This window comes from Alnus glutinosa, chromosome 3, assembly GCF_958979055.1.
Source record: "Alnus glutinosa chromosome 3, dhAlnGlut1.1, whole genome shotgun sequence".
NCBI lineage: Eukaryota > Viridiplantae > Streptophyta > Magnoliopsida > Fagales > Betulaceae > Alnus > Alnus glutinosa.
Window position 1 is genome coordinate 37,100,499 of NC_084888.1, and position 24,282 is coordinate 37,124,780.

The window sequence follows — 24,282 nt, forward strand, 5'->3', positions numbered from 1 at the left end:
CGGAAAGCTGAAAAGGAGAAACGAAAGAGCAAAGAACATGCGATTCCAAGTGTTATTCCGATACGAAGTGACATGAATGACGACAAGAAGAAGAAAATAAAGATGTTTGAGGAAGCACGTGAGTAAGACAAAGAGATGCTTCTTCTTAAACAAGAGGAAGTGCGCCTTAGAGAAAAATCACTTCGGTTGGAAGAAGAGAGAGAGATAAAAGAATTTATGTTAATGGATATAAGTCAATTGGATGAAGATGGCCAAAAATATGTCCGCCGACGCAAAAAGGCAATCCTTGAAGATCAAATTCACAATCCTTGAAGGTTGTGGTGGCCCATGACTAGGATAATGCTTTAAGATGAATGTCCATGACTAATCTGGACATGTTTTTTGATAAATCTCTAATTGCTGGATTCCTTTGTATTTTGCTTTTGCTGATTTTAGATTCTGTGCAGTAAGGATGGGGTGGCCCATGACTAGGATTATGCTTTAAGATGACTGCCCATGACAAATCTGGACATGTTTTTGATAAATCTCTAATTGTTGATCAGTTACTTTTCTGTAATCTATTCTTGTTATTATTATTAGAGCGTTGAGAAATGGTCATGTTGTAGCAGTTGTATGAGTGATAACTTAGTATGTTGTTTTAGCTAATTCTATTATTTGTCTATTTGTTGAAAAAGATGCATACAGGTTTATTGGATGATGCATAATTGAAAGTAAAAATCTAGGAGTGAAACCTGCATTCATGTGATGGTGGAGGTTTTGACTACTTTTATACATGGTGCTTAGTTCTTTGTGGCAGTTTGTTTCATTATTTATTATACTATCCATATTGAAGATATGTACTAAATGGCTTACATGTGAAATCCGTGTATTTAGCTAAATTTGGTTTATTGACTTCCAACCGTGTATGTGAAATCCGGTTCTTGCATGAGTAAGGATCCCATTTATGCAGGAGAAATTGTTGTGTTTAATATTGATTTATGTTCCTTTTTTCTGCTATCCATTCATTGTTGTGTTTAATATTGATTTTGTTCTTGCATGAGTAAGGATCCCGTTTGAGTCAGTTAGACTTGTGTTTAATATTGATTTTTAGTACTGCCGCATGTACAGGAATTACTAGTATTCACATTCATGTTATAATGTTGAGCTTTCCAGAATATTGATCCATTTAAACATTAACAGCCATAATAACATTACAACATAGAATACCAAAAAAAAAAAAAAAAAATCACATGCTAATATTAATTATTATAAAATATTCATGACTATTCGATAGTTCCTATGCCTCGCTATGTAGTTGCCATAAGTGCTCGACGAGGTCCAACTGGAGTTGAGAATGAGTTTCCTTGTCTCTAATGGAATGATGGGGCCAAAGGAACTCACTAAAATCATTTGTAGCCCCGAGTGTCACTGGTTCAAGTGGTTCATTGAGTTGTTCATATTCAAGGTCTTCTTCAACATTATTAGTTCGTTCATCTTCGACGATCGTGTTGTGTAGAATTACACACGCCATCATAACGTCTTTAAGCGTTTCAAGTTTCCAAAATCGTGCAGGTCTACGTACTATAGCAAATCGTGCTTGAAGTACTCCAAACGCCCTCTCCACATCTTTCCTTGCCAACTCTTGGGCTTTCGCAAAGTGTTTTCTCTTATTTCCTTGTGGAGATGAAATTGTTTTCACAAATGTCGCCCACTGTGGATATATGCCATCAGCGAGGTAGTATCCCATAGTATAGTTAACAGGAAGAGTACACCCTTGAGCGATGTCAGAAAATATAAATGACCTTTCCAACACGTTTATATCATTATGAGATCCAGGTAAACCAAAAAAAGCATGTCATATCCAAAGATCATATGAAGCCACTGCTTCCAAAATAATAGTTGGTTCGTGAAAATGACCAGAATACATACCTTGCCACGAAGCTGGGCAATTTTTCCATTTCCAGTGCATGCAATCAATGCTCCCTAACATGCTTGGAAATCCACGTTGTTTGCCTTCCGCTAGCAATCTAGCGATGTCTTCTTTGTTGGGTGACCTTAAGTATTCTTCAAAAAAAATTGAAATTACCGCTTGAACAAACCTTTTAAGACTCTCTGTTACAGTGGTTTCTCCAATCTTCAAGTATTCGTCCATAAAGTCAGCTGTAACACCATATGCAAGCATCCTAAGTGCGGCGGTAATCTTTTGAAGGGAAGTAAAACCGAGCCTTTTAGAAGCATCTATTCTTTTGACAAAATACAGATCTTGGGCTTCGACTGCATGTTGAATATGGCAAAAAAGATGACGACTCATTCGAAATCTCCTTCAAAAAAATTTGTGAGGATAAAATGGTGGTTCAGCAAAATAGTCACGAAAAAGATTTTCCGCAGCTTGCAAGCGATCACGCCAGATGAATGTGCGACGTTTTTTAGAACGGCCATGTGATGTTGATATTTCTTATTCCATAGCAAGATTTGCAATTATCTCTAACTCTTCATCAGAGTTTGACTCCATAAGAAGCATTTTGTAAAAAAAAAAAAAAACGATCCGTAACGAGAACAGCACGACGATTCGGGTAGTTTAACAAATAAGCAGGACCTTTGTTCTTCTAGCTTAAAAATAAGTAGCTTGAGTAGTTGAGTTACTGTATAAAAATTATGGGCATTAACTGGGTTGTTGAGCTGCTGTACAAAACTTATGGGCATTAAAAGAGATATTGAGCCACGCGGTTTAACAAATAAGCAGGCCCTTTGTTCTTTTAGTTTAAAAATAAGTAGCTTGATTAGTTGAGTTACTGTATAAAAATTATGGGCATTAACTTGGTTGTTGAGCTGCTGTACAAAACTTATGGGCATGCAGTTTATGGGCATTAAAGAAATGCTCAACTTAGCACACAATGTTGTTGAGCTAAACTCTGCAACGTTTGAGACATTTCTTCATAACTCTGGCTCAGCTCAACAGACAACGTTGTTGAGCTAATTCTGCAACGTCTTCATTAATTCATTTAGTTCAACATTAATGGGTCTGCAGTTTCAAAGTATATATTTTACTGCTTAAAAAATGGGTCCGTAAAAAATAGTCTCCAGCTGAAAAAATGGGTTTGCAGAAAAATTGGTATTCAAACAAATGAGTCTTTGAAGCAACTTTTATGGTAGTTGAAGTTGTTAAAGTGGTTATTATCAAAATCAATAAAAAATAATAGGGGAAAATACACTTTACCCCCCTTATGTATCCATCCATTGGCAGTCTGATGCACAATGTTCAATTTTTGGTAGATGGCCCCCCCGATGTTGTTCACTTGTTCCACGTTAGACCTTCCGTCCACTTAGTCTGTCAAAAGTGACGGAAAGAGGTCATGTGTCCAAAATTGCCCTCCATTAAACAACGTCGTTTCAAGGCACGAGCCCCAGTCAGAATCTTTCGTCGACGGCTTAACAGTACTACTCCCGCGGAAGATTGTGATGACGATAATGTTAAACATGAAAAACACAGCCACACGGCCAGACCTTCTTCTTCAACAACCAGTCCCACTACGTCGAACCAGATCTCGACCACTCCTTCCAAGCCATACGCAAACAAATTTTCGGTTCCGATAACACCACTGCGGATCCGGCTCCCATGAACGGCTTTGCTCAACAGGCCTACTCTATGGATAACACCACCAACATGCCTCAGAGTGTCATGAATGGCTTCCAACCCGACAAGTTCGCCGTGTATAAAGCACTTGTTTCCAAATTTGCAGTGTTTGACAGGTAATTAAGTTCTTTTGTCTTCTTTTGCCGGTGTCGCAGCGCCAGTGCTCTGGGGTCTTCGTTCTTTTTGGATGCCTTGGCCTCACTTACAACTGTCAACGACATACTTGAACTTGCCGTTAGAACCCCACTTCGACTCATATATTGACGACCATTTGTAGAAAGTTGAAGAAGAAAGGTAGAAGACAACGACAAAACACACTGTTGAACCATAGGAAAAGGAGGAAATCCACGTGATCAACACGTGCTCTTTCACGTTGAACGGGTCGGGCTTGAGCTAAGATTGACGTGATTGAGAGCTGCTCTCGACAGTACCAGAAGAACTGGTAGAGGAAGGAGGAGGACGCATGCTGTCAGACGAGGCAGAACATGTTCACCAAGGGACTTCCACGTAAACCACGCACACCCAGCTACTGTCCACGTTCCTAGTGGTCCTCATTCGCACAGCCATGCAAGTGTGTGTGATTCCGAGTCACGTATTTCTTTTAGGGACACATATCGTGATCTTCTCGGCGACTGGATATTTGGTGCCAACGATGACAACTTTGGACGGGGAAGAAACAGAGCAGCGGCTGACGATCTTTTGCTGCCAGCCGTTGGTGTCGGCGAAGAAAACCGGTGAGGAACGATGGGCCCCACTTGAAGAAAACCAATGGCGTTTCTCTGTATTCCGACAACTTTGGGGCCGCTCCGTTGCCAGAAGCCGATGAGATTCTCCCGCTCCTGTTCAGTCCGTGTGAAAGACGCTCGTATTCGGTCTGGAAGAGCTCGGAGGGTTACGGGGAAACGATGTGTTTTGAAATTTTGGAATTATGTGGCCAAACTCACCGTTTTAAACAGGGACAATTTTGGAAAGTTTGGCTTTAAAAGGTCACATGCGTTGCATGTGACATATTTTCCGTCTCTTTGGACGGAAGGTCCAACGTGGAACAAGTGCACAACATCAGGGGGGTCATCTACCAAAAATTGAACATTGGGCGTCAGATTGCCAATGTGTGGATACATCAGGGGGGTAAAGTGTACTTTCTCCAAAATAATATATGTTTAAAGTAGAGAAATATTTAAAGAGTTTAATGTAGAGACCTTTTAGAAAGTGATAGTTAAAATCAAAAAAGTAGATTATTTCACTAAAATTTAGAAAAAATTTAAAGAGTCCATTGAGGATGCTCTGATGATGTTAAGGCAAGATTATATAGGCCCTCACACAATTTTTTTGTCCAATCGGATAATTTTTTTTTATAAATCAGTTTGTAAAAAATTTCATACAACTTACATATAACATTAATTGGCATGTATCTTTAACATGTGAAAAACGCAACCATGCATGTTAAAAAAATAAAGGATAATTATACAATTGGTCCCTGTGGTATGCTATAATTATTTTTCACTCCCTATGGTTTAAAAAGTGCATGAGAGATCCTTGTGGTATGCAATAATTACAAATTGATCCCTGGCGTCAAATTCTGTTAAATTTTTTAACAGATTCCGTCAAATGCCACGTCAGCGCCACGTGTCGTCATATTATTGGTGACACGTGGCGCTGACATGTCCAATCTTAATAAAATAACATAAATTTATTAAAAAATAAATAAAAAGGTGGCGCGCGGCCAACCCTAAATCTTCTAGGGGTGGCCGGGCCACCCCTAGATCTATTAGGGGGTGGCAAGCTTGCCCTTTTTTTTTTTTTCTTTTTTTTTTGTTTTTTTTGTTTTTTTTTTTAAAAATAAGTTTATTTATTTATTTTTTTAATAATTTTTTTTTTTTTATTAAGATGGAAAATCGACACAGGGAGTAAAATGTAATTATTGCATACCACAGGGATCTCTCATGAACTTTTTAAACCATAGGGAGTGAAAAATAATTATGGCATACCACAGGGACTAACGGTGTAATTATCCCAAAAAAATAAAATAAAACTTGAGCGTGACCATAGTGGGCATTTTAAACTTAAAAATAAAAAATAAAAAATAAAAAAATCCGAGGATTTTAAAGGCCATGGTCAGATCATCTCAATCAAGTATCCCTATCCCGCCCACGTGTCTATAACCGGAGCAAGAAAAAGACCCACAAATTGTGTCCGAGGGATCACCCACAAGGCATCCCAAAATTCAAAGCAAACGCCTAGATTACCCGGAACGCAAATTCAAATTAGGGCCTTGGCTCGAGACCGCCATCACCATCTTCCAACTCTGCTCCAGACAAAACCATGGCCAACCACGCTAATGACCTATTCTCCTCCTTAATCTCAGACATCAAAACCTACTCTGGCAAAGACCCTCTTCTCCCTTGGCTCCGGTATATCCATTACTTTGTTTCTGTGTGTGCGCGTGTGCGTGTGCGTATTCGTTTTATTAATTTGCGTATTTCTTTCTCTCTCTCTTTTTTTTTTTTTTTTTTTTTTTTTTTTTTTTTGGGATTTGTGTTTGTGGCTATAGAGGGATCCGAAAGTTGAAAGAGTCGCTGCCTTCGCAGCTTCTGAACGAGAAGCTCCCCAGGTTTTTGCAGAAGTGCGCGCAGACCTTCGAGTCCGATCGGCGTTACAGAAATGACTTACGCTACCTCCGCGTTTGGTTACAGCTGGTAATCGATAAACCCATCACTCTTTCATCATCTTATTCATGATTTATATTCTGGGTCCTCCAGTTTCGATTTAATTTCGTAGCCGTGTTTGGTTCCTGCGAAAATGGAAGAATGTATGAAAATCAAATTTGGAATCTGCTGGTTAAGTTGTTTTAGTTACCCCAATGTATTTATGTGTTTATATGTGCTTTGTGAGTAGATGGATTTTGTTGATGATCCGAAAGCGCTTTTGAGGACCATGGAGGTAAACCACATTGGGACAAAACAGTCTTTGTTCTACCAGGCATATGCTCTTTACTACGAGAAGATCAAGAAATTTGAGGAGGCTGAGAAAATGTACCATTTGGGTGTGCATAGGTAAGTTTTCTTCTACATTTTTAGAGCTTATTGAGGCGTTTGAATGTCCAAAAGAGATGGAATCCTTCCACATTTGTTCATATTGGGTTTGAGTGGACGATTAATTCCTTTATATATGAGCTGAATTAAAAAATTAGCGAGTTGTTTGGAAATAGTAACCATCATGTTTAAAAATGTTCACGTTTAGGTTCTATGCATACAATGTTTCTGAAAAGGCTCTATGTTCTTGCTATGCTCGATGCTTTATGTTCCATATGTATGAATTCTGACTATGTTTAGGGCTCTTAACGTTTTATATGTTGTTTGCTGTGCTGGAATATTGCCCATATGTTTTAGATTATATGCTATTGGAAAGTCCTTGAACAGTGTAATTTAAATATGGGAGACTAAGAATGCCAATTTGCAATTGAGAGGCCTTTCAATCAATGATTAAAATACCATACATACTCGTGTATGAATCTGTTTTGAAGAGTATCTCACAGACTTTGTTTGTGCAATGCAAGTCTAGTGGATTGTTGAGCTAAATTTTTTACTACTAAAATAGTAACCTTACATTGTATTTGACTAATTATTTTGCTGCGAGAATTTGAACTTGCCTGTTCCACTAGATCATAGAATAGAAACTTGGCAAACAAACCATTTATCACATACATTTACTCTTATTATTCAAGGCATTGACATAATAATAACCAGTTCAAGTGTTTGGATGGTATAAAATACTTTCTTTTTATTTTTGTTTTTGTTTTCATGGAGCTTGAAAATACTTGTATTCACCTTCAAATTGACTGCTAAGCAGTCTTGCAGAGCCTATGGATGAGTTGCAGAAATCATATGAGCAGTTCCTTAACCGCATGGAGAGATACACGAACAAGAGGACCCTGGTAGTGCTTTTTTAGCTTTTGTGTATTGGGCCTGTGTTAATAGTTAGCGAGAGTCCTTGGTTGTCTAACTATGACCAGACATCCTGCAGCGCCAGGAAGGAAGAACTGCCAAAGGGCTTTTATCTGCTAGCAGCATTCCTCCCAATGGCAGTATAACTGAAGAAAACAAAGAAAATATATGCAGAGTTGAGGGAAAGTATTTAATGGAATCTAATTATACTGGTGTTTCGGAGAACTCTTGCGACGTTAGAACAGGTCAAGATCTATCCACGAAGAAGGAAACTGGAAAGATTGGACCTGGAAGTACCTCTAAGAAACGGGTAACTACCAAAAGAGAGTCAGATGAACTGAGGATGTTTTGCAGTGATGATACAGTTGCGGTGAAGTTTGTAGATTCTGTCATTGTTGGAAAGTCTGAAGCTGAAGATGCTTGCCACCATGGGTTGGTTGATCCTACGATAAATATGAAGGAGGCTATGAATGCCATCAACAGCATGTTTCGAGAACCTATAGAGACAGCTCCAGTTGGTAGGAGATCACGCACAAGCCAGCCAAAAGAAGAAGGTCCTTCAATCCTGCAGCATGGTAGAACTGAAACTTGCCAGCCTCAACAAGAACCTTTTACAATATACGTTGATGATGAAGTAAGTAGTGAAATTGGAGAGAGAAATGAGAAGGATAACCTTGAGCAGAATGATGTTGAAAATGTGACAGAAGGTTCCCTCTCTTCTGCTTCACGTGGAAATGCTTTTGTGTTTCCTTGCCCGAAGGATCTTGCACTTGAAGGTTCTAATGATCAGGATGTAGAGAGCTCACCTCAAGCAAAGTTTAGAGAGGACACAGTTGTTTGTAGGTTTGTTGGGTCAACTATTTTAGATGAGCCGGCCGAAGTTGAAAATGTTTGCCACCATGGCTTAGTAGACCCCACAATCAACTTGAAGGAGGCTATGGATGATATAAATAACATGTTTGGGAAGCCAATGGATTTTGTTAGGACCAAGAGATTGAAAAAACAGGACAAAGCACCTGAAAGTAAAAGAGATTTTTGTGGGTTTTCAATACTTCCTGATGATGACTTGGAACAAGAAGTTCAGCTGCAGCCAAACTTGTCAGGAACATCAAGAGAATGTGATCTGTTTGAGCCAACAGTGTTTACAAAGGAGGCCATGGATGACATAAATAAGTTGTTTGGCATGCCATTGGATTTTTAAAAACAGGTCAAGTGCTATATGTGTTACAAAATTTTGGATTTGTTGTTAACAGTAAAAAAGAAAATCAGTGAGCCATGCTTTTGATCTGGCTCCATGTGTTTGAAAGAGAAATTTTTTAGAGTCGATGGGTTTCTTTTTTCTTAATGAGGTTTCTCTGTGTATTTATGCTATTTTATCTTCGAATTTGAGCTGGAGCTCATTGTTATCTCAATGATTTGTCCTTTTTATCCCTTGTGTTTTCTACAGGATTAGTAACTATCATTTTGTAATGAATGCAAAACATTGAAGTTTATTCAATCAAATAGCACAAATTGCCAACATATCAATTCCTATCCAAACTGATCAACACTTAATACAAAGATGGATTAATTGAAATTCAACCCAGCGTGCAGACTGGCCGGGTTCCCTGCTTCTTACTTAACAAAAAAAAGAAAAAAAAAAAGATGGATTACTCAGGGGCCAACGACAATTGTTAGCAATCTTAGTTGTGTGGTTGGATAGGGCAATAAGCTGGACGGAAAGCGAAGGGGCCTGCAGCATAGATCACGGCCACATAGTTTTTTCCAACGAATTTCTTGTCTTCATAACGAAGAGGAGAGCCGTAGAGTCCATAATTAACATTGGTGGGGATGCTGCAGTTTGCAAGAGGAGACGAAAGGAGTTTCACATGGCACGCTTGGAGGGGATGCTCCAATATAGAGTTACTCATCTTGAATCCCTCCAGTGGCGCATAGAAGTAGCCATTTGCGTTTGCTTCAAACGCCTTGTAGAAGCTAACTCTTTTTTTGTGGTCATTGCAGATGACACCTACTTTAGCCGCAGGGATGGGCTTGGCCCCCGTCAAAGACCCTGTTCCTACGTGGTCGCAGCTCTGGCAGTAGACAATGCCTTCCACCACCACTTCGGTTTTGTTCTCTGGTGTTTTTGATGGGACATCTCCAGAAGCAGCTGTGGAAGGGAAGGCCAAAGGGAGGAGGAGTGAGAAGAGGACTACAAGGTGGCTGCTTGCCATTCTCTTGGATGCGTACTTTTGCTTAGAGATCACTTTTGTGAGGAAATGCCTGTGGAGTGAAGAGAGATTTTAGAGGTTATTTATAGTTAGTTTGTGCAACTCTCGGGTGAATTTTGCAAATTTTTGCTGGACGTGCGCGCGACTAAGCTGCATGTTAACGACATTCTTCATAATTGGAAACGTGAAGGCCACCTTTCTTTTTATGAAAAATAAGAGTACACTTTTTTGAGAGAGAAAGATCGGCCGGCTACATACAAATAATAATTAAAAAAATAAAACAAAAAGAAAGAAGGGCTGTTGCCTGTCGGCCTGCCCGGTTTAAACTGATTGGGACAATGGGATTGGCTGCAATTTCATGTCCGAGTTGCAACTTGCTTGACCCCTGTCTGTATCCTTTCAAATTATTTGAGAGGTTATAGGTATATATACCATGCACCTGAATTTGCATACAATAATGCCCATCTCTTATAAAAAATAAGTCATTTATGAATATTATCGGGATGCGCGTGCTGCTCTAGTGTAGTTCCTATTTTGTTGCAAAAGGACCAAGATCAAATTAACGTTCATTCTCTTTCTCTTTTTGTTGAAAGAAGATTTATTTCTAGTCTTTCAGGAAATAAGAGGCTACTTATGAGAGGATCTTAATCCGCTTGACCTTTTTATGAGAGAGGCTGGGTTGGGGTTTATCTGCCAAGCAGCCGGCCACTTGTTGTTAGAATATTAATTAAGCTTTTGGAATAAATGATAATTCGCATGGTATGAAAGCAAAGGTTTTAAATACAAACTTTGTCTCTGCATTCACCTCTCATTTTCTATTAATTGCTCGAACTAGTCCATAGTATGGCTAGGGTAAAACATTCTAGCTAGACGGAGACCTACCATGATCCAAAGCCAATGTACTGTTGATAGTATCATCATGCCATTTATATCATTGGCTTGGGAGATTTGCATTTTAGGGAGTCTTTTTAGGAGACCGTAATATAGCATTTTGAGATACCACTCACTCTAATAGTTTAAGCTTATGGGTTTGAGTCTAACTATAATATATTAAACGCACATACTTGTGACATTTTTTCAATAAAAGACTCAATCTTTTTACACTCAACAATCTCCCCCTCATGTGTGAGTACATCATCACATTATTATGCTCTCCCTCAAAGCTTTTATCAATCTTGTGGCCGGATCGTCTCCAAAATTACTTGTGAGTTTGTCCGCACTATGCACATTTTTTCTTACTCTAAGGATTCTCATTTGTGCCTGTGCCATGAATTTTTTCCTTACTTTAAGGACCCTCATCCATGTTAGGACTCGCACCTTTGTCTCTACTCCAGGGACCCTCGATCGTGCTCGTGCTACAGAGATCGTTGTCCATGCCCGCACTTTTGCACCTTTCACCTTGCTCCAGGTACCCTTATTATTCATGCATGCACCCCTCCACCATACCGCACACCACCGTCGACTATGATACTACTTATTAGGAAAATTTATACTTTGAAAAGGTTTTCAATGAGATCATAATTGTGACGGCTCAGAAAGTTAGTCTCACATTAAGAAGATGAAGTGCTCACATGGAGTTGATGGATTATAAAGAAGCTCATGCTTGCTAAGTCCTACATTGAGATTGTCCTTTACAAATGATTATAGAAAACTCAAATTATAACTTGACTAATCCTTTAAAAGTGATAGCACAAATATAATTAGCATTTTCCGTGAGTCGTTATAATAAGATTGCATGTTGAAACACCAATCTACTCAAAAGATGCATATGGGTTTGGGCCATAACATCCCATTACACATGTTGAATTATTGGATGGCTACCTGCCTACCTCCCAATTATTTTATTTTATTATTTTTGTTTATTTATTTATTTTCTAAAATAATATTAATGAAGCGCATGTGACACTTGTCAAATTGTGATTGGACTTAATGTGACACACGGTTAAATTATTAGACGGAAATAACAACTTTGTTTATCAAATGCCCAAAGGTACCAAGGGTGGAACTAGAATATTAGGAGAGGGGGATAAGACTAAAAATATAAAATAAAATAAAAAATGGAGGTCAAAATTAATTTTGGGGCCCATTTCATAAAAATGAGATATGTTAGCTGCACAACAATATTGATGTGTCCAGTATTTTTATTTTTTTTAAAGAAATGCTGGACACATCAGCATTGTTGTGCAATTGTTGTGTGGTTTTGCCATTGACAGATACCATTTGTAATATTTTTTGAAACTGAAGAGACTATTTGATTTCGTGTTTACTACGAAATTTTTCTAGTTTACACAAACAAAAGGTACAAAAAATTCGAAAAACATTTTATTGTGCATTTCGTAACCACCGTAGCTCCGTCGTCACCGACCCGCCGTCACACTGTCACCTTCATTATCACTACCAGTCTATCACCACCATCACCAAAGCTTCTCTCTTGTTGTCCATAAAATATATGTATATGTATAGACAAAGGGGTGGACAAATCCTTTTTATCATTTTGCATTACAGCAAAAGTTTAGTTTATTAATTAAAGAAACAGAACCCTTACAAAAAAAAAAAAAAAAAAAAAAAAAAAAAAAAAAAAAAAAAAAACGTGTATAATCAAGGGTCAAAGGTAATTGGTAATAGAATTGATCAGACGTGAGTAGGGAATGGGCAATGATCTGGACGGAATGCCAAGGGACCCGCAGCAAAGACGACAGCCTCATAGTTGCTTCCAAATAATTTCTTGTTCTCGTAACGCAGTGGGGAGCCATAGAGCCCGTAGTTAACGTTGGTAAGGAGGTTGCAGTTTTCAAGAGGAGACGAGACGGGCTTCACATGGCACGACTGAAGAGGATGTTCCAACAGACATTGGCTCATCGTGAAGCCTTCAAGCTGCACATAGAAGTAGCCGTTCCCGTCTGTTTCGAACACCTTGTAGTAGCTGACTTGGTCCTTGTAATTCTTGCAGACAACGCTGACTTTAGCAGCTGGGATTGGCTTGGCCCCAGACAGAGACCATGTTCCGGCGTTCTCACAGCTCTGGCAGTAGACCACGCCTTCAACCACCACATCAATCTTCTTCTCTGGCTGATCAGCGGCTATGATGGCCGGGAAGGCCATGAGAACTGAGAGGAGAATCAAGAGCTGGCTGCGTGCCATTTTCTGAAAAGGGTGATGGGAGCTTGGAGACAAGACTTTAGGAGGAAAGTCAGCGCTTTGGGGTAAAGAGAAGATGGATAGCGTAGTATTTATAGCGAAAGATAACTTCATGTCATTCATGAAGTGCTTTTCTGATAGACGTGGTAGCTACTAATTAAGCTGCATGTATGTCGACCTTTTGCATTGCTTAGAAGAGGTAGTATAGATAGACGTGAAGGCCACCACTCACCAGTGCTTTGTCGATGAAAGAAAATTAGTGTCTTCTATATTAAAGGATAACAGAGTGGAGGCTTCAAAATTTGTGACCGGCCTTTAGCGTTTGTTTGGATTTACGATTTCAAAAAATTCGATTAAAAAATAGTGATTTTAAAATATACAATTTTAAAATGAACGATTTAAAAAAAAATAATTAAACGTTTGGCAAAATTGTAGTTTAACTTCAAAAATTAGTGCGTTTTTCAAAAAAGCACCAATTACTTGCGATTTGAAAACTCAAATTTTTTACGCTTTTCAAATCGTAATTTTTTTTAAAACTCAATTCCAAATGATCATTTTTTTGCAATTCGGTTTAAAATCGCATTTTTTGTCTACGAAATCCTAATGTCAAATGCACCCTTAGTCTACGCGTCTTAAATTGGGGTTTTGTGATTTATGCATAGACCTGTAAGGTGTGCCTAGGGCTCTATTGTAAGGCCCAGTTCATAAAGGCACCTTCCATTTGAACCCTCTTTGCATACCTTTTATAATGGCTAGAGTTTAACAATTTTTGCTTGGACTTGCGAACATGATACAAAATTAGCAAGTTATGACTGATGGGTCTAATCCGTTTAAAGAGGTTAGATTAGAGTTGACTTATATAGCCTCATATTTATGCCTCAACACGTGAACACGAATCGGCGACGACGACGCTGCTTATAAAGGGGCACAAAGTCTGTTAGCAAGAAGTTCAATGCTTGCATACCCTCTTATCTTGTTTTTATTATGGGGTACTGGCTGAAAGAGACACGAGGGGAGAAAGCTTCAAGCAGCTGTGGCATATGGAAAGTTGATGCCAACACTAGATTAAATAACTATTCTATAAAGTAAAAGAGGGTTTATTGTATATTTCCATAGGGATTTCAGCATTACAAAAATCTTTAATCTCTGAACAGTCTTGTGTTAGACTTTTCAGTTTGACGTAGACATGCCCTTGCGTGCTTTCACAGTTTCCAGGCCAAATCTAAAAAAACAATTATCAAAATAAACGAAGATTCGCCAAATTTCTATTTGTAGGAGGTATATACAGATAATTCCTTTTACCCTATGATAAATACAAGCTGTATCAACATACAGGCAACTTCTTTAGTGCCTAAACAACCGCAGAATATTCCCCATCATACTTGCAATTTGAGGTTTTGTTCCTCAGCTACCATTAGCAGACGCAATCTCAAGCTCTGCCCACCAAAGAGGAGAGAGTTTTGGGTTTGCTCCCTCAGGGGTTATTCCAGTTATGGCTCTAAGTCTTGCACAGACTTCTCTCATTGCCGGTCTGTGTTTAGGGTCAGGGTGGACACAAGATTTTAGAACTTCGACAATCAGCTCCAGTTGCGCCTCTTCGAAGGATGTCAAAGTGGGATCAACTATTTCTCTAAGCGGTTGCTCCCCTCTCAAATAGTCAGATGCCCAGTCTTCAAGTGAGCTACTGTCTGCTGAGTAAGGAACCCGGCCGGTAACCATTTCAAACAATATCACACCAAAGCTGTAAACATTACTTTCTGGGCCTAATGATGGTGTGTGTATATTCTTTAATCCAGCTGAATCTATCTCGGCCGCGACGATCTCATTCCAGAAACTGAACTCTGAGATTTTGGCTGCATAATCTTCAGTGAGGCTGACAGCTGAAGAGTTCAGGTTGTTGTGAGCCATAGGTGGGTTTAGCTGGTGCATATGGTCAAGGCAGTAAGCCATTCCCATTGCAATTCTCAGCCGCATTCTCCAGTCCAAGTGTTCAGCCTCTTTTACTGCAGGGACCATCAAAATTAGATATCTTACGTAATAATATTAGTAGCTGAATGATAAAAGGACCTATGAATAGAGGGTATCATCAAACGCAGCAAATAATTTGCCATATAATCTTCCATCGTCTGATCATGTGGCAACCTCAACCTCCTATGCTAAGATATAAGTTTTCAAAAACTTAATGTTTTGGCAACCTCAACCATCATTTAAGGGTCGGGACTGAACAAAAAAAAAAACAAATGAACACTCTTAACATTGATTGTTTCAAAATATTTCCCTATTCTTCTCTTCTAATTTGAGATGTTTCCACATCATTGGAACAAGAAGTTTACTTCTCCACATCCATAGCAGATTTCTTTCACATAAGATACATAAATTTTGTATTAGTACATGACAGTAATTGGAGACAAGGCCAAATGCACCCAATTTTCACATTTAAGTTTAACATGCAAAACAAGTTCCTTTTATTTCTTGTAACAGAAGGTTCACATCAACTTTGACAGAAATAAATTGGACTGCCAAGTCATCTAGGGAGTAACCTGAATGGGTCGCTGTTACAATATCATGGAGCTCTTGGGTATTTATATTTAATGTAGAGAGAATTTTTTTTTTTTTTTTTTTTTCTTTGATAAGTAATATGGAGATAAATGTCTCATTAGTATAAAATTCTGTAATGACTGAGACAGCTAAAGAGGCTGAACAGTCCTACTTTGATATCATAATTAGTTGAATTTTCAGTACTCAGAATTTAAAAGTGAATCAGTAACCTTGCAACCACTACTCTTCTTCTTTTTCTTTTTGGCTAAGCTCATAAACTGTATATTCAGTAACAAAAAGACCTTTTCAAGAACACCTCGTACTTCTTTTCAAAACATTAAATGGCACCTGAAAACAACTTAAGGAAAAGTATTTTGCCAGTACTTGGAATAATTTCTCACATATCTATGGTCTATCCAGAAAAATACCAATAATGATAGAAATACTCACTGTGTAAATGCTCAAAGAGTGTTCCATTTGGAGCATATTCGAAAACCATCATTCTGGTGAAAGGCTCATTTTCCTCACAGTATCCAAGAAGGTTGACAAAATTCCTGTGGTTAACTTTTGATATTGTGTCAATCTGAAACCAGAACCACAGAAACAATTAGGGACTCTAGGACCACATAAAAGCCACAGAGGGTTCAACGCAACTTGTTTGTCAAATACCTTCTTCCTAAACTGTGCTTCTAAACTCATTGACCAATCCTTGGCAGATGTCGCAGCAACAGAAGCCACAGCTATTTCAACTCCACTAGACAAGGTCCCTTTGTGAACTGTACCAATTGGTGAAGAACCAATGACATTACTGAAATCTTCACAAGCTGTTTCAAGCTCTGATCTCTTGAGTTTTGGCACACCTGCAATGCAAATTCCCAATCATATATTAGATGATGTCAACCATCCAGTTTCAGATTTTGGATCATTTGACTTGATTGATTTTTCACCTTTCAAAGGATAACTTCTAACTTATGCACTCATATAAGGCTATGCTCCAGAACGAGCTATGCATGGTGATGTTGACCATTACAAATGAGATGGTAAACCAAATGAAACAAAGATGTCCAAAAATATATAATTCATTTCCGCTTCTCTTCCCAGTGAGTAAGAAGACTTACCAGTTACAAATGCTTTCTGAAGCTGTCCACTTAATCCTGTCGCCCAAGGTTTAACAGTAGCTACCTTATTGCTTTTACAAAGATATACACCAATGATCAAAATTAGAATGGCGCCCCCTATTGCTCCAGCCAATATTAAAACCAAATGATTCTTTGAAGAACGGTTTTCTGGGGGGGGAGGCGCTTGAGCAGAATAGGGAGCTGGAGAGAAAGAAACAGTTGGATAAGAATTTACTGCTACTGCTCCTTTCTTTGGCACAAATGATGCGGATGGGGATGGGGTTTTAAAGCGATTTAATGGGGATGGGGGTTCCAAGTGATTTAACGTTTGCTTCAGTCTCCTGTGAACCATGACTTCATTTTGGGCAATGCTCCTAGCAAAGATAAAAGGCAAGCTTTAGATGATATAAGTAGAATTCTGGAACCATGTATTAAATCCCAAAAACAAAATGAAATTCCCAAAATCATCAAATGCATGTAATTGACATGAAAAGGTCCTGTGGCAAAAAGGTGTAAACCTATTGTTTCCAACATCAGTAACCGCAATTTCCATTTTCAAATTTGTGAAAACAGAAATGTACCCAAACATTTTACGTTTTGGCTCTGGCATTGAAGTAATTCCATGTGAGAACCATCAAAAGGTTACTTAAAACCAGGCACACCTGTAAACTTATGGGGGAATTTCCCATGGTCTACCAGGCTGAGGTATTATATTGACCCACAAATAACAGCTTAAAATTGATTGCGGTGGCATACCAAGCAGCGTTTGTTTTATGGCAAGATGATCCTTTAGCAGCATTAGAAAGCTCATTTTCATCTACTTGAGATTCAGAAAACATCTGAAGTCCATAAATCTCAGGAGATAAGTTACCAAGTTGCTCATTGTTGTCCACTAGACTGCAAAGTGGGCAGGAAAGAAATTTAGCATATGTGCAGAGGGAAAAAATAGAGAAAATATGTTCCTTAGTGAAAATTGAACAGTCTAACACCAAACCTACAGGATTGTGAGTGAAAGATTACTGCCAAGTTCAGCTGAGAGTGTTCCACTGAAGTTATTGTATCCCAAATCCAACACCTCCAACTCCTTCAGCTCTCCAATCTCTTCAGGAATGATTCCACTAAAAGAATTATTGCGCAAAATACTGCAGGGAAATACAAAGTGACAATGATTCACACAAGAGAAAAACTTAAAAGCTGCAGCGACTAGAAATTTTTACACAACTAGGTAATGAACTTATAAATGCTTACATAGATTTTATTTGGACTAGATTTGCAAGCTCAGGTCCCAGTGTTCCTCCAAGACAAAGATCTTTCAAGTTCCTGCACATAGAGTAAATCAAAACTCTTGAACTGACTAGAGGAAAAAAGCAGAAAACAAGCAACATCCTATAAGTGTTACTTCTATACGGCATGAAACAAAAGGACGGCGTAGCTATTTAAACAACTAATATCATATTTGAATGACGCATTCCAGTGTCTGTGCTATTAATCAGGATATTTAGGATGAAGATAGAGGAGTTGTAAACTCCATATAAAACACCACCGCCATAGGTTTCTAGATCACAAAGTCTCTTTGGATATCACCTATTGAACAAGCTAGGGTGCCTTGGCACATTAAATTACCTGATGTAGTACAATTCTCTAAGAAGATACAGTGATAATTAGGGATCATAATGTTTGAATAACCACTATGACCAGATGAACAAATTGAGCCGCAACAACTTAGTTAGTGACTTAAAAGTTAAATTAAAACTATAAGCCAAAACTCAATTACAAAATAATAACGACCATTTCACGAGAAGCGCAAACTTAAAGCTTTCTTGATCTATGTAAAATAAAACTAAATCTAACAATCAGTAACCTTCATTTGGTTGCCAAGAACACCGAGGAAACAAGAAGAAAATAGAAATTTCTTGCTCTTCGTGTCAACTTAAGCTCCCTAATAACTGAAATAAAAAGGACTCTAAAGTTTTGAATTCTTTCCTTTTCCTATATATTCTCAGCAACCAAACAGAAGATAGAATAATAAATTCCTACTCTTTTTTTTCCACAAACAAAAAAAAAAAAGAGAAAATACTCACAAGGTCAAAACTTTTCCATCTGAGCACTCGATCCCAAACCATGAACATGGATCAACGACTCCATCTTCGTCTTTCCAATTGGACAAAGCACCAAAGGGGTCATACACCACTCTCTCTCTAAACCTCAGCAGAGCCAAACCTGCGCAGAAAATACCCCATTCATCATTTTCCTTCACGTCCCGAGAAACAAACAAAGAACAAGAAAAACCCAGATCCCAGAAACCCAAAATACCGCACCTTCATCGTTGAGACACCAACTCAAACGCAAACTCAGACACAAGAGGCACACCACCATGACACCTACCAAACGTCCCCGTTTCCATTCCCGGTCCATTATACTCCGGAACAACGTAAACCCAATCACGAACACGACGCTTCCCACCGTATTTTTCTTCCAGTTTGATCACAAACCGAGTTCAATCGGGGCAAAATCGAGCTTCGAACTTGTCAAAGGAACAGAAGTTGAAAATTCAGTGAAAAATAATAATTGGATGGATAGATATCAAAACCAAAACTAAAATGTTCGCGTGGTTGCAAGCTAATTTAGACCCACTAAAGTTTGAAAACGCGTACACTGAAAGTGTAATTTGGTTAATTTATTATCTCTTTATTTGAAAGTTTACTGGAATGATTGGACTGGGTCTAACTTTCTAAGAACCAAAGCTTACGGCAGAGCCGCCTGGCTGATAGCGACCGCGTCTTGAAGTCGTGGGGTCCAGTTGTGTAAGGACGCGTTTGGCTGTTTCGGATTCTGATAACTTTCTGTGTGCATCAAGGAATTGAACTTTTAAGTGCCGGCGACCGACTTTGTAAAAATGACACCAGCAGACAAACAGTCTCTTTCTTTCTTCCTCACCGTTGTAGATACTCTCTCTTGTTTTTTGTTTGGCTACCAAAGTCTTATCTACTTTAAAGCCTTAAAGCCTACAGGGAAGTGGACTGAGTAAAACGGCGAGCTTCCACGAAGCTCACAGTAGAAGACAGAATGATGATTTGGAAATGCATTTCCCACCATCTGCAGTCGCCATCTGTCAATTTATCAGCACGTGGCGGTAACCATATTCCACGTGAGGGGCCTCGGATGGAAATCCAATTCCTACTTTGTGAAGGTGGATTTGTTGGCCTCATTTATCGTGACCAATAAACATATACAAGCAGACTTGCCAGGTTCGTGTCTTTCACGCAGATACATTGATGACCGTTGGATCCAACAGGAACTGGCGTTGCTGATTTTCGGTTATTTCTATGACGTCTGTAGCTGAAATGATTAGTGATGAAAATGCATAAGAGAACTTTGATAAAATAAAACATTGTGTATATTTTTCTCCAAATTAATTTTATTTAAGAATTATTTTGTAATTCGATCTATTAAATTGATATGTGTCAAAAATAAAAAATGAGAAATATTTTATTACAAATGAGTAGGATAAAATATAATTTTTAGCATTATTCACCATTCTTTGTATAAATAAATATGTGTGAAAATTCTACTAATAAGACAATTGGATATGCACCTTTCTTTAGTCCACGAAACAGAAAAGAAGATAAGAGCAGCTTGCTGAAATCATGACCCCATGTTTTATGTTCCTTCTTCTTGTTTGTCAAGCATGGTGTAGCCACTTTTAAAAAAAAAAAAAAAATACATGGTGTAGCCGTTTAGGCCTCGCTGCATATGCATTAATTATATTGGTATAATAAATTTATGATAAGTCAATTCAGACCTATCGACTACATGGAAAATAATTATAGGGCGGCCAGTATGTCATGCCACAAACATTTAATATTTAGAAAGCTCTCTCTAAAAGGACATTTAGTTTTCTTTCCAAAAAATAAAAAAAAATTCTTATTGACTTACGCATCGGAGTCTTTCTCAATCTCTTATAACTCATGTTTTCGATAACTCTTTTTCTCCCTTTTCTCAACCTCATAAAAACGCTAGAATCTAGAAACCGAACATCTTACTACTCTACAACGAAATAAGATCCTCCGATTTCAGGGAATATTTATTTTATGGTCAACATTTTATTTTGATATATTTAATGGTGTACGTAATGCTATGTCATTAAAAAAATTAAACCACATGGCATCATACATATATATATAGACCGTGTAGCAACATATTCACCATCTAATAAGTAAAACCTAAATTAGACCATGAAATATATTATTTTCATTTGACCGTATCTTCTACCATTGCCAGAAGTTCAAGGCACATTTTTTTAGCTTTATATGCATATGAACATTTCCTTTTAATGTGGGATGACTTGGTGAGGTTTGCTTGGTAGGAGGCCTAAATATTCAAATATTTGATCTAAAAATTATATTTTTCCAAGTTTGAAAATTTCCAATAACGATGGCTATGATTCAATATAAATATTTTATTTTATTTTGAATGTGGGTGGGCTTGGAATAATCAAATGTTTTGCAGAATAATCCATTGATCGGCGCCGGCTTATTCAACTTCTAATTAGCCATATATATATATAATTATTACTTGGTCTTTTAATCATATTTTGTTAGCCACATGATCATCGCCACCCTCATGAGAGGGCATGCTGCATACATATCCACTTCTGTTGACTTTTTGCTGTTTACGCAAATTTCTTCACCAGAACAACTCATTTGTCGGAAATTGGCTTTTAGACACTTAATTCTATTTTGAATAAAAAATTAAATTAAGTTAAATTAAATTTATTTATTCACATTACCAATTTTTTTTTTTTACTTTTATTTTACAAAAAATTAAAAACTCCTTTTACCTTTATATCACATCAATTAATTATTATTTTATTATAAAAAATAATAAAAAAAAAAAGTCAAACTTCTTTCTTCATATTACCAAATAACTTTATTCACTTTTCTCCAACAAAAAAATCAAAACTATTTTCATATTATATCACATTAATCATTTCTTATTATTATTCAAAAAAAAAAAAATAGAGAATGATTTGCCAAACACACCTGATATATTTTCACATTTAATATTTTGTTTTATTGCATTTGATGATATGTATAGCTCCACGTCATTTAATATTAAAAAAAGTCAAACTTCTTTTTTCATATTACTAAATAACTTTATTCACTTTTTTCTAACAAAAAAAAAAAATCAAATTATTCTCATGTTTATATCACATCAATCATTTCTTATTACTATTAAAAAAAGAAAAAGAAAAAAAGAGAATGATTTGCCAAACACACCCGATATATTTTAACGGTAAATATTTTGTTCTATTACATTTGATGATATGTATGGCTCCACGTCTTTTAAAATATTAAATAACGTGATTACATATGCACCATTACTCTTGTAAAAGTGATCTCGTGTGATATCATGTGTGGCCGTCATTAAGTTAGATCTAAGTGAAAACTGCCCTCAGAGCCTCTTTGCCTTGAATCTCTCTCAATTAGAAAGACTGTATGCATCATTCGAGTGGCATAGGTTTTTTTTTAGGAAAATGACTCTTGCACAATAATTGTGCAACTGTTGTACAAGGTCTTAAAGACATAGGGTAGTTTCATGTGGTGGGTTCCACCACATGGGTCTCATGTCTCTAGAGTGGTGCACAACAATTACTCAACTGTTGTGTATTAATCACTTTATCTTTTTTTCTTTTTTGCCTAACAAATGGAGGTTGAAATACCAATCATATATATATATATATATATAATAGGAGAATCATTCAGAGGAATGCATAATATTGAGACAAATGACTTTCCATTTAACTGACAAGTGTACTTATTTTGTGTTAAATATCCATTCAATTTTTTTTTCCTTGCCAAAAAAATAACTACATCATATACATGTCAAATTTACAATCAAAGTTTATCAAATTTACACTTTTGCCACTCCCTCAAAATCAAGAAACTGTGGCTCTAAACTGCTGCACATAACCCATATCCCCACGTTTACACCCTCAAAAAAAAAAAAAAAAAAAAATTACACTCTTTCCACTCCCTCTCTCAATCAGGAAACGGTATCAAATTTATTGGCAACAAACCGTATCAGAAAACCGACTCATAAAAAACTGTATCAAATATTGTTTGTCTATTCCTTTCTCCTTTCTTACTATTTCTCATGCTCTAAATAATTCACCGACCTATCAAACTCCCAACCCCTTACCTTGATCAAGTAAGTTTTCTAAATAATTTTTTTTTCTCTGATTATGTTTATTATGTTTTGTTGTGAGAATACTTATATTGTTCAAACACACATAAAACTAACTGCCAAAAAAAAAAAAAAAAAACCAAACTACATGGACGACCAACAATCTTTGCCATGAACATCATTTTCTCAAACTCTATATATATCTTAGTACAAATGCAAATTCATAGACAATAGAGTGACAAAAAACGTTGCCAAACTTATACACCTTTATGCTCCATATTTTTTTTCTTTGCTTCTTGGAACCAGAAATATATACAGCAAATATTATTTGAGTAATTTCTCTTTCTATCCCCTTTTGTTGTCTTTAATTTTTATGGTCATGTTATTTTGTTATCATTTTTTGTTATTTTTTTTTTTATTTCTGTTTTAAAATTAGATTATATTTTATTTTTATTTTTTTAAAAAAAACTTATTATATGAATATTTTTCATTTTTTTTTACCTTATTTTATGTTCTAATTTATATACAAAAAAAAATGTAGTTTTTTTTTTTTTTCTTTTTTCTATTATAGGAGTATTTTCGAGTTTCTGTGTGTTGTTCGTTTTCATATTTTGTCCTTATTTTCTGTTCTAATTTATATATTATTTTTATTTCTGTTCTAAAATTTGTTTATATATATTTATTATTATTATTTTTAAAACATTGTATATACAAAGGATGATAGTTAAAAAAAAAAAAAAAAAACTATATTTAAAAGAACTTATTCCTATACCAACGAACCAATGAAAGTATACAATTTTTTTTTTTTTTTTTTTTTTAAAAAAAAACAATTCTTTTTCTATTATATGAGTATTTTTGGTTGGTTGCTCGTTTTCATTTTTTAACCTTATTTTATGTTCTAATTTATACACAAAAAAGTATAGTTCTTTTCCTATTATAGGTGTATTTTCCAATTTCTATTTGTTGTTTGTTTTCATATTTTGTCCTTATTTTCTGTTCTAATTTATATATTATTTTTCTTTCTGTTCTAAAAATAGTTTTTTTTTTCTTCAAACGTTATATATGCAAAGGATGGTTGGGAAAAAAAAAATAAAAAAAATCTAGACATAACTTCTTCCTATACCTATGAGTCTATGAATTCATTGAAATCAGAAAGAAAACATACAAAATATAAAAAGACAATTATTTTTATATTCTATGAGTATTTTTATTTTTTCGTTTGTCATCTGTTTTAATTTTTTGTCCTTATTCTATGATCTAATTTATATATTATTGTTTATTTTTGTTCTAAAAGTATTTTCTTTTATGATATATATGTGAAGGACAATCAAAAGAAAAAAAAAATCTCATTTTTATTGTTCTTCTTCCTATACCTATCAATCTCACTGAAATCGGGAAAAGTATACAAAAAATACAATTATTATGTTTCCAATTTTTTTTTAATATTTTTTCTTTTCTTCTAGATGTAGTTTCTTTTACGTTATATGCATGCGAAGAACAGTCAAAAGAATAAAAATTTCTATTTGATGGGACTT

At 36.5% G+C, this 24,282-nt stretch overlaps 4 protein-coding genes across 4 annotated transcripts; 1 reads left to right on the forward strand and 3 right to left on the reverse strand.

The window, feature by feature from the left end:
* The first annotated feature begins 5,824 nt into the window (after nucleotides 1-5,824).
* Nucleotides 5,825-8,881, forward strand: LOC133862468 (uncharacterized). Its single transcript, XM_062298301.1, has 5 exons — nucleotides 5,825-6,024; nucleotides 6,165-6,309; nucleotides 6,509-6,666; nucleotides 7,463-7,547; nucleotides 7,637-8,881. Exons 1-5 carry the CDS (start codon nucleotides 5,936-5,938, stop codon nucleotides 8,756-8,758), a joined length of 1,599 nt encoding a protein of 532 aa, XP_062154285.1. The 5' UTR covers nucleotides 5,825-5,935; the 3' UTR covers nucleotides 8,759-8,881.
* Nucleotides 8,882-9,046: 165 nt separating this feature from the next.
* LOC133862469 (non-classical arabinogalactan protein 30-like) lies at nucleotides 9,047-9,836 on the reverse strand. The gene has a single exon (XM_062298302.1). The coding sequence runs from the start codon at nucleotides 9,768-9,770 to the stop codon at nucleotides 9,240-9,242; it is 531 nt and encodes a 176-aa protein (XP_062154286.1). The 5' UTR covers nucleotides 9,771-9,836; the 3' UTR covers nucleotides 9,047-9,239.
* Nucleotides 9,837-11,986: 2,150 nt separating this feature from the next.
* On the reverse strand, nucleotides 11,987-12,984 carry LOC133864426 (non-classical arabinogalactan protein 30-like). Its single transcript, XM_062300760.1, has one exon. The coding sequence runs from the start codon at nucleotides 12,906-12,908 to the stop codon at nucleotides 12,399-12,401; it is 510 nt and encodes a 169-aa protein (XP_062156744.1). The 5' UTR covers nucleotides 12,909-12,984; the 3' UTR covers nucleotides 11,987-12,398.
* A 1,155-nt stretch (nucleotides 12,985-14,139) lies between these two features.
* Nucleotides 14,140-19,225, reverse strand: LOC133862819 (inactive receptor-like serine/threonine-protein kinase At2g40270). Its single transcript, XM_062298696.1, has 9 exons — nucleotides 18,880-19,225; nucleotides 18,643-18,781; nucleotides 17,810-17,881; nucleotides 17,560-17,703; nucleotides 17,318-17,458; nucleotides 16,562-16,935; nucleotides 16,113-16,303; nucleotides 15,894-16,026; nucleotides 14,140-14,908 (listed from the first exon to the last, which is right to left on the reverse strand). The coding sequence occupies exons 1-9, from the start codon at nucleotides 18,974-18,976 to the stop codon at nucleotides 14,310-14,312; spliced, it is 1,890 nt and encodes a 629-aa protein (XP_062154680.1). The 5' UTR covers nucleotides 18,977-19,225; the 3' UTR covers nucleotides 14,140-14,309.
* Nucleotides 19,226-24,282: the final 5,057 nt, after the last annotated feature.

Excerpts from the sequence above, each read along its gene's own strand:
- LOC133862468 (XM_062298301.1), top strand. The coding sequence starts at position 5,936 with ATGGCCAACCACGCTAATGACCTATTCTCCTCCTTAATCTCAGACATC. Across the intron at positions 6,310-6,508 it reads TCCGCGTTTGGTTACAGCTG|ATGGATTTTGTTGATGATCC; the intron begins GTAATCGATAAA and ends CTTTGTGAGTAG. Across the intron at positions 7,548-7,636 it reads ACACGAACAAGAGGACCCTG|CGCCAGGAAGGAAGAACTGC; the intron begins GTAGTGCTTTTT and ends GACATCCTGCAG.
- LOC133862819 (XM_062298696.1), bottom strand. The coding sequence starts at position 18,976 with ATGGACCGGGAATGGAAACGGGGACGTTTGGTAGGTGTCATGGTGGTG. Across the intron at positions 18,782-18,879 it reads TTGGTGTCTCAACGATGAAG|GTTTGGCTCTGCTGAGGTTT; the intron begins GTGCGGTATTTT and ends TTTTCTGCGCAG. Across the intron at positions 17,704-17,809 it reads CTAGTCCAAATAAAATCTAT|TATTTTGCGCAATAATTCTT; the intron begins GTAAGCATTTAT and ends ATTTCCCTGCAG.
- LOC133862469 (XM_062298302.1), bottom strand. The coding sequence starts at position 9,770 with ATGGCAAGCAGCCACCTTGTAGTCCTCTTCTCACTCCTCCTCCCTTTG.
- LOC133864426 (XM_062300760.1), bottom strand. The coding sequence starts at position 12,908 with ATGGCACGCAGCCAGCTCTTGATTCTCCTCTCAGTTCTCATGGCCTTC.